The sequence below is a fragment of the Rhinoraja longicauda genome, chromosome 19 (genome assembly GCF_053455715.1).
Source record: "Rhinoraja longicauda isolate Sanriku21f chromosome 19, sRhiLon1.1, whole genome shotgun sequence".
NCBI classification, from domain to species: Eukaryota; Metazoa; Chordata; class Chondrichthyes; order Rajiformes; family Arhynchobatidae; genus Rhinoraja; species Rhinoraja longicauda.
Window position 1 is genome coordinate 38,436,411 of NC_135971.1, and position 13,449 is coordinate 38,449,859.

The 13,449-nt window shown below is 42.9% G+C and overlaps 1 protein-coding gene across 1 annotated transcript; it reads right to left on the reverse strand.

Annotated features, from left to right (window-relative positions):
• Positions 1 to 11,297: 11,297 nt before the first annotated feature.
• On the reverse strand, positions 11,298 to 12,152 carry LOC144602977 (cephalotocin receptor 1-like). Its single transcript, XM_078416102.1, has one exon. It carries the CDS (start codon positions 12,150 to 12,152, stop codon positions 11,298 to 11,300), a length of 855 nt encoding a protein of 284 aa, XP_078272228.1.
• Positions 12,153 to 13,449: the final 1,297 nt, after the last annotated feature.

A 13,449-nucleotide genomic window follows, 5' to 3' on the forward strand; every position in this document is an offset into this window, starting at 1 on the left:
TAAAACAGGCTTCCTTCACTCGACAGAACCAGGGAACATTGTCAATTAGTTCTCCAGGTTCCCAGGTAAAATAGTGTGGAACGTTTTCCAAAACGCTTAACAAACATACCACTGATATCACCACCGTCGCCGTCTTCTCGGTGCAATATTTCGTTCTCAGAGTTTGATGGCAAATGGCGACAAATCGGTCAAATGTAAAGGCCACCGTTAACCAGACAGACCAATCAATGGAAACAAAAAACAGTGTTACATTCAGACTGCAAATGGAAGTGTAATTCAAAAAGGAGTATGGGAAATAACCCTCCTTAATCTCATATAAAATGACCTCAAATATGATGACCATCAGATCGCCCACTGCCATGCCAACCAGGTAACGTGTGATGCATTTTGAGAGACCACAATTCCCACGGGAGAATATGATGATCGACACCAAGTTAGCTGCAAAGGAAAGGACAACATTTATCAACCTCACTGAGGACTGTTCTTGAAACATAATATATTATTGTCGCTAAGTCCCTTATCCCGAAATAGTGTTTAACATGAGCGAATGCGATATAAATCTTTCATTGATGCGCATTAGACATATGTTTTAGTTTAGTTTAGTTTAGTTTAGTTTAGTTTAGTTTAGTTTAGTTTAGTTTAGTTTAGTTTAATTTAGAGATACAGCGCGGAAACAGGCTCTTCGGCCCACCGAGCCTAATCCGACCAGCGATCCCCGTACACTAACACCACCGAAACACACAAGGGACACATTTTGCATCTGTACGAAGCCAATTAACATACAAACCTGTTCGTCTTTAGAGTGCGTGAGGAAACTGGCGATCGTGGAGAAACCCCACGCAGGTCACGGGGAGAACGTACAAAGTCTGCACAGACAAGCACCCGATGTCAGGATCGAACCGGGATCTCAGGCAGTAGCTCGACTGCTACGCCCTGTTCTGTTTGGAGTTACTTAGAAAATGCCACTGCAAAACAAATTATTTAATCTACTGGATAGGCAGCATCTCTGGAGAGAAGGAATGGGTGACTTTTCGGGTCGAGACCCTTCTTCAGACCCGAAACGTCAGACTCTCCAGAGATGCTGCCTGTCCCGCTGAGTTACTCCAGCATTTGTCTATCTTTGATTTAAACCAGCCTCCGCAGTTCCTTCGTACACAAATTCCTTAATCTCCAGGTTTCTTCTGCCAACATACTGAGTCCACAGATTGTAATTTCGATTTATTTCAACTGTGTGTTATGTCCTCCGGTTTGTCGAGACGGAAGACCGCATTGCTTCGCCATATCTGTGCATTCAGGATGTAGAACGGGCTTTTTTAACATCACCATCCTTCCATAACGGAACCACAAATAAAAGCAGGAAAAAGCTGAAAGGACTCAAGAGGTCCGGCAGCATCTTTAAGAAGAGAAAGAGCATTAAATTTTCATTCTGTCTGAGGAAGGCTGCCGACTCGACTCCTTTCCTCCGGAGATGCTGCCTGACCCGCTGAGTTGCTCCGGCATTTTGTGTCCATCTTCAATTTTCATTTCCGAGAGATATTACCCCGGACCAGATATATGAACACATATTTCCTTATCGCCCCTGACCTGTTGGGTTTTACCAGTTTTTTTAAAATCTGGTTTTATTTCAAATGCTCAACATCTGTAGAATTTTTAAATTCTCCTCACTGCGGACACACATTTTTCAAACAGGTAATAAATATGCCATCGAAACTCAAGTTTAGTATTCACCAATTTTGCTAGATTAATCTTTGCAATGGCTTTTCAAATACCCTCGGTATACAAGAAATGATTAAGAGCAATGTGACCAAAATATTAAGTCGGATGAAAAGTCCAGACTGGAAACTTCGTATGTCCCTCCACAGATGCTGCCTGCCACGCTGAGTTCCTCCAACACTTTGTGTTTTGCTCTTTGTGTCTCCATTTTGAGAAATTCGCTGTGAATGAAGTAAACGGCCATTCGGCCGATCCGGTTTGTGCTCGTTACAAATATGCTGCACAATATAACCTTTCCCATTTGTTTAACAGGCAGCGCTATAGGTGTGGACGCATATTCATAAATATACTGGGCTTTTATGTGGACACATATTCATAAATATACCGGGCTTTCTGTCTCCGTCAACATTTCCAGACCAAGACCGACCTTTGCTTTAAACCATTAGCTAGTCTTAGACTCCTCAATCCCACCTCTTGGACTCCTCAATCACACTGCTCTTCGATATTCTCAAAATCCCTACCATTTACAGAGTAAGGCATTGGTTCTGTCTTTCCAAAATGCAATATCTCGAATTTATCTGAACTAAACACCGCAGCCACTCCTTGGCACACTGACCCAATTGATCAAGATTTCATTGTAATCTTAGCGAACTTTCTTCACTGTCTCCTATTCCATCAATGTTAATGCCATGCGTCAACGTACTAAGCCACCTGCATTCTCATGATAACCGTGATACAAACGTCAAACGACGGTGGACCCAGGCCGTTCTCTGAGGCACAAGATTTGGTCCAACACTCCAGTCTGAAAACCAACCCTCTGCCACCGCCACATCGCATTGTTTGTTTCCCTGCCCGCAAACCTTCTTAATTAAACAACACATAAGATTAATCATTAGGCAAAGGTTGACAAAAAAACAATGACTGATCGCACTACGTAGACAACACAAAGCAAATCTAACTTTTGTAATCCCAGCAGGACAGCATCCCTACAGAGGATGTAGCCCTCAGCAGGTTCACCGTTCTGCTGAAGACTGTTCAACACTAAGTGTATCTCTTTCCATAGGTTCTGCCAGAATTCCTGAATTTACCCACCAGAATTTCCTGCACTTATTAACAGTGATCAGAAGGTATCGCACGTTAAAATGATGCATTAGATATTATCATTGCAGGTAAATCAACTGAATATCAAACAGGGTAGTCAAAAGATTTTATCTGATTCTAGTTCAAAATAATGAAAATTGGCCGCTTATTTCTTCATCGCAAACAAATAGTGTCCAGTGTCACAGACGAATCCAGCACGGAAATAGGTCTTGGGCCCAACTTGTTCATGCCTACAAAAATGCCCGATTTAATCTAGCACAACTTCCCTACCCTTGGTTCACATTCATCTAAACCTTTCCTTTCCATGTTCGTGACCAAATGTATTTTAAATGTTATTATTTTACCTGTGTTAATTATTTCCTCTGGCAGCTCGTTCCATAAACAAACCACCCTCCGTGTGAAAAAAAGTTGCCCTTCAGTTAAACTCCTGCCCTTTGGTTCTTCATTCTCCTACCCTAGGTAAAAGACTCTGTGGATATATTCCCCTGTGACGTTCTACACCTCTATAAGATAAACGTTAAGCATCCGGCGCTCCAAGGCCTGCCCGACCTCTTCCTCGAGTTCACGCCCTCGGGTCTTGACAACGTTATCAAAAAGCTTAATAGCTTCTTCCCTACCGTAAAGTAATCAAAATCGAATAGTATTCCAACGCGACCTCACCAACGTCTTGTATATTTGCAGCATAACGTCCCAACGTCGAGTCAATTTACTGACTAATAACGGTCAGCGCTCCAAAGGCCTTTTCACACCTCTATCGTGTGACGCTATTAACGGGGGGCCAAGTTCTTGTGCTCATCGAACCCTCTGCTTTGTAACACCCCAAGCGAATGTCCGTTCATTGTGAATCTCCTGCCTTGCTTTGACTTTCCTAAATGCAAAACGCACCCTTATCTGATTCAACCTCAATTTGCCGTTCCTCAGCTCACTTGCCCATCTAATCAGTATCCCGCGGTAACTCTTCATAAGCATCTGCACTGTCTACCACACCACCTACTTTAGTTTCGTTTGCAACCTTACTAGCGATGTCTGATGTACCCTTCTCCAAATCGTTGAAATAGATGTCAAACAGCAATGTGCCCAGCTCCGAGCCAAGAGGTACACCACTCGTCACAGGTCTGCGTCTGGAAATGAACCTTCCACCGCCACCTTCTGCATCCTTCCATGAAGATAGTTCTGTACCCAGTTAGTTACCTCTAGTTAACTCAATTTGATACAAATACCTGGCTAAAAAATAGCTTATCGAGCTGTCTGCTAAACGACAATGTTACTAAAGTACCTATATTAGCAAAAACGTTGAACGTTTTGATCTTATACGAATCGCGATGTTCATGTCTGCAAATTGAACGGGAAAACGCCACAGAAAATGCCGTGCTATAAAGCGCTGATAAGAATACATTTACTTTTTCTACAATTATCTTACCGGGAACTCCAACAATTGCCAGAATAGGGTAGAAGACATTTTCGACCTGTAAGATTACCGGCAGTCCCATATCAGGAAAGGAGCGATGCTGCCGGTTAAATGGCAAGAGAGCTGATGCTTTTGTTTTGGAAACACTGTCCTATTTATAACGATAAAACCTTCAGTCACTCATAACTATTGCACAATGTTTGTCATCAGTTGGAGACATTTGAAAAACAGGTAATCCCGAGTCATATCTGCAAAAACAAACCCTGTGACCTACTGCAAGCAAAGTATTCCCACTTCGTCATTAGTTCAGCAAGACGATGGGAGCCAGGACTATTGATAAAACGAAAAATAAATTCCTAATGATATGGAACAGGGTGCACATATTTTGACTAGTTACTATCATCTCCGATTCTTATTTGCACCAACATTGGAACTGCATGGAAATATTTTCAATTTATTGATTAATTATACACGAGGGTCAGTGCATATGTTTAATGAAGCTTTCTCAATGCTATAAGCGAGACCTAATCATAATCCTACGCACGTATACATTTACATAATCAATACTATAGAATAGCAATTGCTCAAATTTTGACCAAAAAAAACAAACGCTGGTAAAACATAGCAGGTCAGGCAGCATCAGTAGAGGGAATGGACAGTGAACGTTTCGCTCGGGACATTTATTTCAAACTCACCATAATTTCCGGATGGAACCGAGCTGCGCTGCGCGATCGATGGCAAAGGCTTTGGATTTCTGAATGCTTTAATAGACCTTTCATGAGGCAGATGAAGACAAATTCAGTACATTTATGGTATATTTGCTCAAATGACTGAATACGAAAATCCTCCGATCTTGTTTCTAATTTATTGGATATTGTCAGTTCCGCGTCTTTGTCCAGATAGGCGGTGATGTAGAGAGATGTAGAACACATGAATGAAAGATATGCATAACGTAACGATGATAAAGGACACAAGCCATTGAGCACCAGTTGACCAGTTGTCCCTGTACCTACTTCCTCGACTCTGTCCAGGGACCTCGACTGTCCTTTCAGGTTCGGCAGAGATTGATTTGCACTTCCTCTAACCTCAGCTACTGTATCCGTTGTTCAAGATGTGGACTCTTATACATGGGTGAAACCGCGCGATCGTTTCGCTGAACATCTTCGCTCAGTCCGCCTGGACCTATCTGATTTCCCGGTTGCCAAGCACTTTAATTCCCATGCCCATTCCCACACTGGCCTTTCTGTCCTAGGCCTGCTCCATTGTCAGAGTGAGGCTAAACGCAAATTGGGGGAACAGCATCTCATATTTCGCTTGGGCAGCTTACGACCCAGGGGTATGAATGTTGATTCCTGTAACTTCAAGTAAGCCCTGCATTCCCTCTCTCTCCATCCCTCCCCACCCAAATCGCACCAGCGTCTCGTTCTCACCCAGCAAACAGCTAACAATGGGCTTTATCATCGTCAATTTTTTTGCATTTCTTTCACTCATTTGTTTTATATCTCTCAACATCACCATCTATGTCTCTCGTCCCGTTTCCCCTGATTCTAGTCTGAAGAAGGGTCTCGGCCCAAAACGTCACCCATTCCATCTCTCCAGAGATGCTGCCTGTCCCGCTGAGTTACTCCGGCATTTTGTGTTTATCTTCGGTTTAAACCAGCACCTGCAATTCCTTCCTACACATTTCGTCTTTATATTATGACTACACCATTTTTTAATGGTTCATGTTACATCTACACTTCGGCCCTTGATGTTGACTGCCATCCTGGTCGGGTAATAGCTGATCAGATTTTTTTTTTAAATCCTGTAGCACTGTTGTTGCGTCCATCGAGATAACCGATGTCTTCTGGGCAATGTGACCCAAACCATGAAAGTTATTCGTGATTTCGTTATCATGATTCGTTCTTAAAATGTTTATTCATTTCGAGAATTTCGAGAATTGTACCCAATGTTTCTTTTTTAACCGGGACGTGCCCAGAATGTTAAAAATAATTAAAAACTGTAGGGAGATAAAAGGATATGAAAGTATCAACGTGCTAGTTTTTTAAATCACGTGGTAATGATATTGATGTGCACATCGGCCCAATATCGTTATGACTGCCACTTCCATTTATTTAAAGTTAGGAGGGAATACAGTTTCGGTTATTATTAGTTCTGTTTTCCTTGGCTAATCATTTCGTTGTTATACAAACATTATAAAGTCCTGTCAATAATGCTGTCTGTATGTGTACACGATACTCAGTTAATGCAGGATCAAAACGAAATACTTGATTTACAATCAGTATGGGATCAGAAATTATTGATGATGTATCTGCACGATATGCACCGAATGGGCAATAGTCACAAATCTGAGAAAAGGAATGATCCCAGAAATGAGTTGTGTGACATTTGGTGAGCGTTTAACGGCACTCGGCCTGTGCTCGTTGGAGTTTAGAAGGATGAGGGGGGGGGGGAGGGGGGGGGGGGGCTCAGTGAGACTTACCAAATAGTGAACGACTTTAATACAGTAGATGTCGAGTGGATGTTTCCATTACCGGGAAAGTCTACGACCAGAGGTTATAGTATCAGAATTAAAGGACGTTCCTTTAGGAAGAGATGATGAGAAATTTCGTTAGTCAGCGGGTGGTGAATCTGTGGACCTATTTGCCACAGAAGGTTGTGGATGGCGTCACTGGATATTATTAACGCAGATCTAGATAGTTTCTTGATTAGTACGGGTGCCAGGGGTTATGGGGAGATAGCAGGAGAATGGGTTTCGGGCTGAGAGATAAAATGGCGGTAAACCTGATAGACTGAAAGGTCTAATTTTGCTCCGATCACGTACGACCTTTAAAAGGCATAGTCGCTAAACGTGATTAAATTCAAATGTCGCAGCACAGCATGGAGGATATAAATGCTCAGTCTCGCATTCACCAGATTTAACTAGTCTGCATATCGACGTGAGACGCTTACAGCATTGTTGGAACTCACTATAAACTGGGAATTGTTTTGCACGACGCCGCATCCATGACCACCCAGCCTCCTCTCTTTTCCATTGTCAGTCCCCTTCCCTATTCCCACTCTAAGCTACCTTTAAGCTGCATCCCGCATCATGTAATTAATAAAATCACCTGAATTTCGATCTGTAATTTCACCTCTTTCCAGTATCAGCGTTGACAGCCAGAGTTTCAGGTCGTAAACATTGCGCCCTCTGGCCGTCATTGCAGTCTTGTGTTTGCTACTGTCAATTCTGGATGAAGCTATTTTTAACTTTTGTAGCTCACTTCATTATCTTGTTAGTCTTCTACTTAATTATAGAACCCCTGTTTTGATGTTTGCTGCCTTTTTTGATATTTAGTGCCTTCCCACTTGAATGGGTCTTGACCCGCGTTGCATCTCTTACTATTCGAGTTCCAAATGGCTCTAGTTGAATTAGTGAGTAATGCACCATGGAAACAAGCCCACCCCATCCATGCCGATCAAGTTGCCTAACCGAGCTAGTCCCATTTGGCTCCGCCTGACCCATCGCCATACAAACCTATAGATCCTAAATGTCCTTTCTCACTTGGTTACTGCCTGACCTCGTGAGTATTTCTCACTTATTCTAATTTATTGAGATTTTGTTGCATGTGGTATATTTAAATAACTTGGACATAAACATGGATGTGTTGGTTCGTCCGTTGTAAACGACACGGACAATGCAGAATTGCAGACTGTGAGTAAGACAGTCACACTATACAGAGATAGATGAACTACAGAGAAGGGCGGTGAAATGGCAGCTGGGGTCTTATCGGATAGAATTTGTGGTGTTGCACTCTGGGCGATTGAATGCAAGGGGAAATATACAGATAATGGCAAGATCTTAAACAGGATTAATGTACAGAGGGACTTTTGTGTTCAAGTCCATTTCTAACCCCTTTTCAAGTCAAGAGTGGCAAAAGCAACCAGATACAATGATCAGGAAGGCATATGGTGGCTGGTCTTCATTGGTCGGGGCAGTGAGTGTAAGAATCACGAAGTCATGGTCCCGCTTAAAAGACATTTGTTAGGCTGCATTTGATGTATAGCGCGCAGCGCTGATACCCCATTACAAGAAGGATGTGGATGCTTTGAAAAGGGTGCATATAAGGCTTGCCGAAATGCTACCTGGATGAGAGCGTATTAACCACAAGGGAGACGTTGGATAAACTTGGGTTGTTTTCATGGAGCGTCGGAGACTGAGGGAAGACCTGATAAAAGAATCCAACATTTTGAGAGGCATAAATAGGGTAGAGAAGCAAAATGTTTTCCCAGGGTGGAAATGGCAAAGACCAGAATGCGTGGCTTTAAGGTGAAAGGGCAAACTTTAGCGGAGATGTGCACGGCAGGTTTTTTATACAGAGAGATATGGGTGCATGGAACGCGCTTGGAGATGTGGTAGATGAGGCAAATACGATGGTGGCGTTCAAGAGTGTATTTTAGCAAGGCTCATGCAGTAATTGAAGGGGTAAGGAACATTTGTAAACAGAGGCGATTGGGAAACTTTGTAACATTTCCGGCACAGGAATTATGGGCCGAAAGGCCTCTTCCGGTGCTGTATTTTTTTGTGTTGTACAGTATGTTTAACGTCCGAAGTATGTTCTTTGCATAGAAATGTGCCGATGATATATGGAGTCATAGAATTATAGGACCGTAGAGGGCAGAAACAGGCATTGTCCATACCGACTAAGATATATTCATACAGCACGGAAACAGGCCCTTCGCCCCAACGTAGCCCTGCCGGCCGAAATGCCCCATTTTCAATAGTGCGACTTTACCGCGCCGAGCCCACATCCTTCTAAACCCTTCTTCTACATTAATCTATCCAAATTTATTTTAACTTTTGTTATTGTACCTGCCTCAAATATCTCCTACGGCAGCTCGTCCCATGTAAACCACCATATTTTGTGTGGAAACAGGTGCCACTCCGGTTCCTATTAAATCTTTAACCTCTCACCTGAAACCGATTTCTCCTGGATCATTCTTCCCTTCATCTGGGTGATCGACACTGTACATTTTATCTATTACCGGTCAGTATTGGAAAGGATACAATCCCCTGCTATGACAACGTTATTAGTTTTGCAGCTTCCTGCAATTTCACAGCAGATATGAATTCAAATTGCCGAGTACTGTTGGGCGCCTTTAGTGCGCACTGGAATTTAGAAGGGAGAGAGGGGATCTTATAGAAACATATAAAATTAGTAAGGAATTGGACATGCTCTTTGCAGGAAACATGTTCCCGATGCTAGGGGAAGTCCAGAACCAGGGGCCACATATTAAGTCTAAGGGGTAGGCCACTTAGAACTGAGGTGAGGAAAGACTTTCAGAGAGTTGTGAATTTGTGGAATTCTCTGCCCCAGAAAGCAGTGGAGGCCAATTCACTGGATGCATTCAAAAGAGAGTTAGATAGACCTCTTCGTGCTAGCGGAATCAAGTGATATGGGTAGAAGGCAGAAACGGGGTACTGATTGTGGATGATCGGCCATGATCACAATGAATGGCGGTGCTGGTTCGACCGGCGGAAAGGCGCACTCCTGCACGTATTTTATTTGTATCTATGTTAGGACCCTTTAAATAGCTGCAGCCGATGTTTAGTTTTAGTTTAGAGTTATAGCGCAGAAACAGGCCCTTCGGCCCACCGATTTCGCGGCGACCATCGATCCCCACATATTAACAGTATCTTAAACATATTAGGCATAATTTCCGTTTAGCCCCAGCCAACTAACTTACAAACCTGTACGTCTTTGAGTGTGGGAGAAAAGCCACGCATGTCACGAGGAGAACGTACAAACTCCGTACAGACATAGTCCGTAGTCAGGATCGAACCCGGGTCTCTGGTGCTGTAAAAGGCTGTAGCTCCACCGCCGCAAGGTGCCGCCCTGTCGCCAGAGAAAATAACCGAGAGCATGCTCCCAACTGTACAAAGCCGAAAATATTGAACACATTTAGCAGCGCCGGCAGCATGCACTTGACGTGACGTGCATTTATTGTTTGTTTACATTTCATATCTCATGTTTTTGCAGGTTTATTGTAATTGTCACAATAGCGCATTCACGTACTCCAAGTTTAGTTAGGTTGCCTCATTATTATTCCTGCCGCAAGTTCTGGTTCAATAAATTCCAGACTGTTTTAAAGTTATACAATATGGCCACGGTGGATTTAGTGTGATAAAAACATGAACATTTTCCATATTTTACACGCGAAATGATTTCATAAAATTTGGTATGTTCAGATTTTCTCTGAAGAATCCCAAACGCAATGCATCATTGGAACAACTTTCGTTTAGCTCGGATTTCATTATCACATTTCAGTTCCGGGAAGTAAGGTAAAAATTTAGCTGCAAAATACAAATGCCGAAGGGAGTCAGACGGTCAGGCAGCCTCTTTGGAGGGGATGGGCAGATTATATTTCGGGCCAGGATCACTTCTCACGGTGCGAAATCCAGCACTTTGTGATTTGCTCCAGGTTACATCATCAGCCATTCTCTGCATTTCCTTCATATTGAGCTGCTTTGGAATGAATGTAAAATGACATCGTATCATGTTATCCAATTCCTCTCTCAACCCTTAACGCAACACCGCACAAGTGTATTTGTGCAAGAACTTAAACACAAATTAGCATTTATGCTGATCGATCTGAAATGGTGAAGGGCTGTGGTAAGTCACAGAGTCATAGATCTGTACAACAAGGAAATAGGCCCTTCGGTTCACCTCATCCATGCCAATATGTTGGCATACTGAGTCGGAAACCAAAGACAAAGATTTAAAATACTGCGTCCAGGGGCTCAGAGAGAGATGAAGCTAATATACACACAGACATTAGTGCAAACATGTGCAGCCTGCTACCGAAATGAATTGTCCATGCAGAAATCTTAATTGTACCAAAACAAGACCAGGAAATGTTTAACGTAGTTTTGTTTTAAAGAAACTTAAAAATCTTGCCCTGGACAACAGATATCGAATGCTGGACACCACGGCACCCTTTACGGCCGCCGCAGATATCATGGTCGGAATAACGACATTTTGCGTCTTCCATTCCCTTAATTACGATAAAGCCAGCATGTCTAGTCTTTTGCTTCTTACGGTGAAAACATTTTTTGTTTCATGAAGTTAACTACATTTATTATAAGAAGCAGTGGCCATTTAAACACATTCTGCAATTCCTCCCTGAATTTCCTCTGAGAGACTGCATAAATGAAAGTGTTTGTGCACGAACTCATGCATTTCAGCATGTAGCCGGTTAATTCCGCAATGGTGAAAGGGTCGTTGTAAGTGCCTTGTAAAAACTGAGTGTCGGTAAATTGCACCTGTACGTAGCATATTAGATTTACCGCCCAGAACAATATAAAACTTCCAGATATGGCGAGCAGCAAAATTATCGATCTCCTTCGATTCTCCATTTCGGGATCAGTCCGGTTCTCGGCGCCCTTCTTTCCGCGGAGACCGCTCCGCACTCTATTGGCCAGTAGGATGTGTCTGATAGTTAAGGAGTTGAGCATCAAAATCAAAACAAATGGTGCAAATGGGGTTAAGACGGTCTCCAACCACAAAAACGCCACCCACACATGTAGAATATAGAAACTGGATTTGACATAGCAGGACCAGGCTACATTTCCAAGCACTTCTCTGGGTTCATATATAAAATACCATGGAACATTTTCTAAAATACTTAGAAAGCACACCACTACTATTACCACGGCTGCAGTTTTTTCAGTGCAATATTTTGTTTGCCACACTTGGTGACAAATAGTTATGAACCGATCAAAGGTGAACGCCACAGTTAGCCAGACAGAGCAGTCAACGGAAACAAACATCAGTGTCAGAATAACTTTACAAACTGGAGTGTGATTAAGGAAGGAATATGAAAAGTAACCATCCACTATCTCATAAAGAATTACTTCAAATATCAGGACCATCAGGTCGCCCACCGCCATGGCCATCAGGTACCGAGTGATACATTTGGAGAGACCGCAGTTTCCGCGACCGAGAATGAGGATTGCTGCCAAATTAGCTGAAAAAAAGAAAATATAATGATAACTATCGCATATAATCCAATGATCATCGGACAGTTGCCGAAGAATTTGCAGACAATTGTGTACGCAGCCTAATCTAGTACACAGACAACACTCCCCGATGTCGACACGTTGCCTCGGGAAGGCACCCAAGATAAAGAAAGGCCGTTTAAGAGGGTCATTCCTCGTCTCTCCGCGGCCAGGAGAGAGAAAACCTTGAAAGCACGTACGACTAAATTCAGGACCAGCTTCATCCCCTCTGTTGCGAAATTACTTCACCATTCTACCAGTGTGTTGTTCCGGGCATCCAACCCACCTTCACATCAAATCGTTGCAGCGTACATGCGTAATACTGTCGCCAGGTAGTTACTGACTGTAAGCACATTTATTTCATGGACCCTCCAGTATATATTCTGCATTGTTGGTGAGCATGGGGCCGATATGGAGGCATATTTATGTTTCTTTTTTAACTGAAATATTGTTTGCCTTTTTTGAGCGACTTCCAGGAATGCATTACCGCTCTTTGATTTGTCATATGTTGAAAGACTGGAGCGACTAGGCTTGTATACACTGGAATTTAGAAGGATGAGAGGAGATCTTATCGAAACGTAGAAGACTATTAAGGGGTTGGACACGTTAGAGGCAGGAAACATGTTCCCAATGTTGAGGGAGTCTAGAACAAGGGGCCACAGTTTAAGAATAAGGGGTAGGACATTTAGAACTGAGATGAGAAAAAACTTTTTGAGTCAGAGAGTTGTGAATCTGTGGAATTCTCTGCCACAGACGGCAGAGGAGGCCAATTCTCTGAATGCATTCAAGAGAGAGATAGATAGAGCCCTTAAGGATAGCGGTGTCAGGGGGTATGGGGAGGAGGCAGGAACGGGGTACTGATTGAGAATGATCAGCCTTGATCACATTGAATGGCGGTGCTGGCTCGAAGGGCCGAATGGCCTCCTCCTGCCCTATTATCTATTGTATATTGTCTATTGTCTATTTGAGTGTGTCATTCGAAAATAAAAATTGGCCGGACTCAAAGCTATTGGCGGCCGTCTCTTAAGATCGGCCAAGCCTGATTGAATAACTGAATGTCAGCAGTCAAAGTAAAGTATCCTTCATAAATACTGTAACAATGTGACCGGATTATTCGGCTATTGCTGTTATTTCTTGGAGGTTGTAAATTAATCTCTGCAAGTAAAGATCAGCTAATTAATTTAAACAT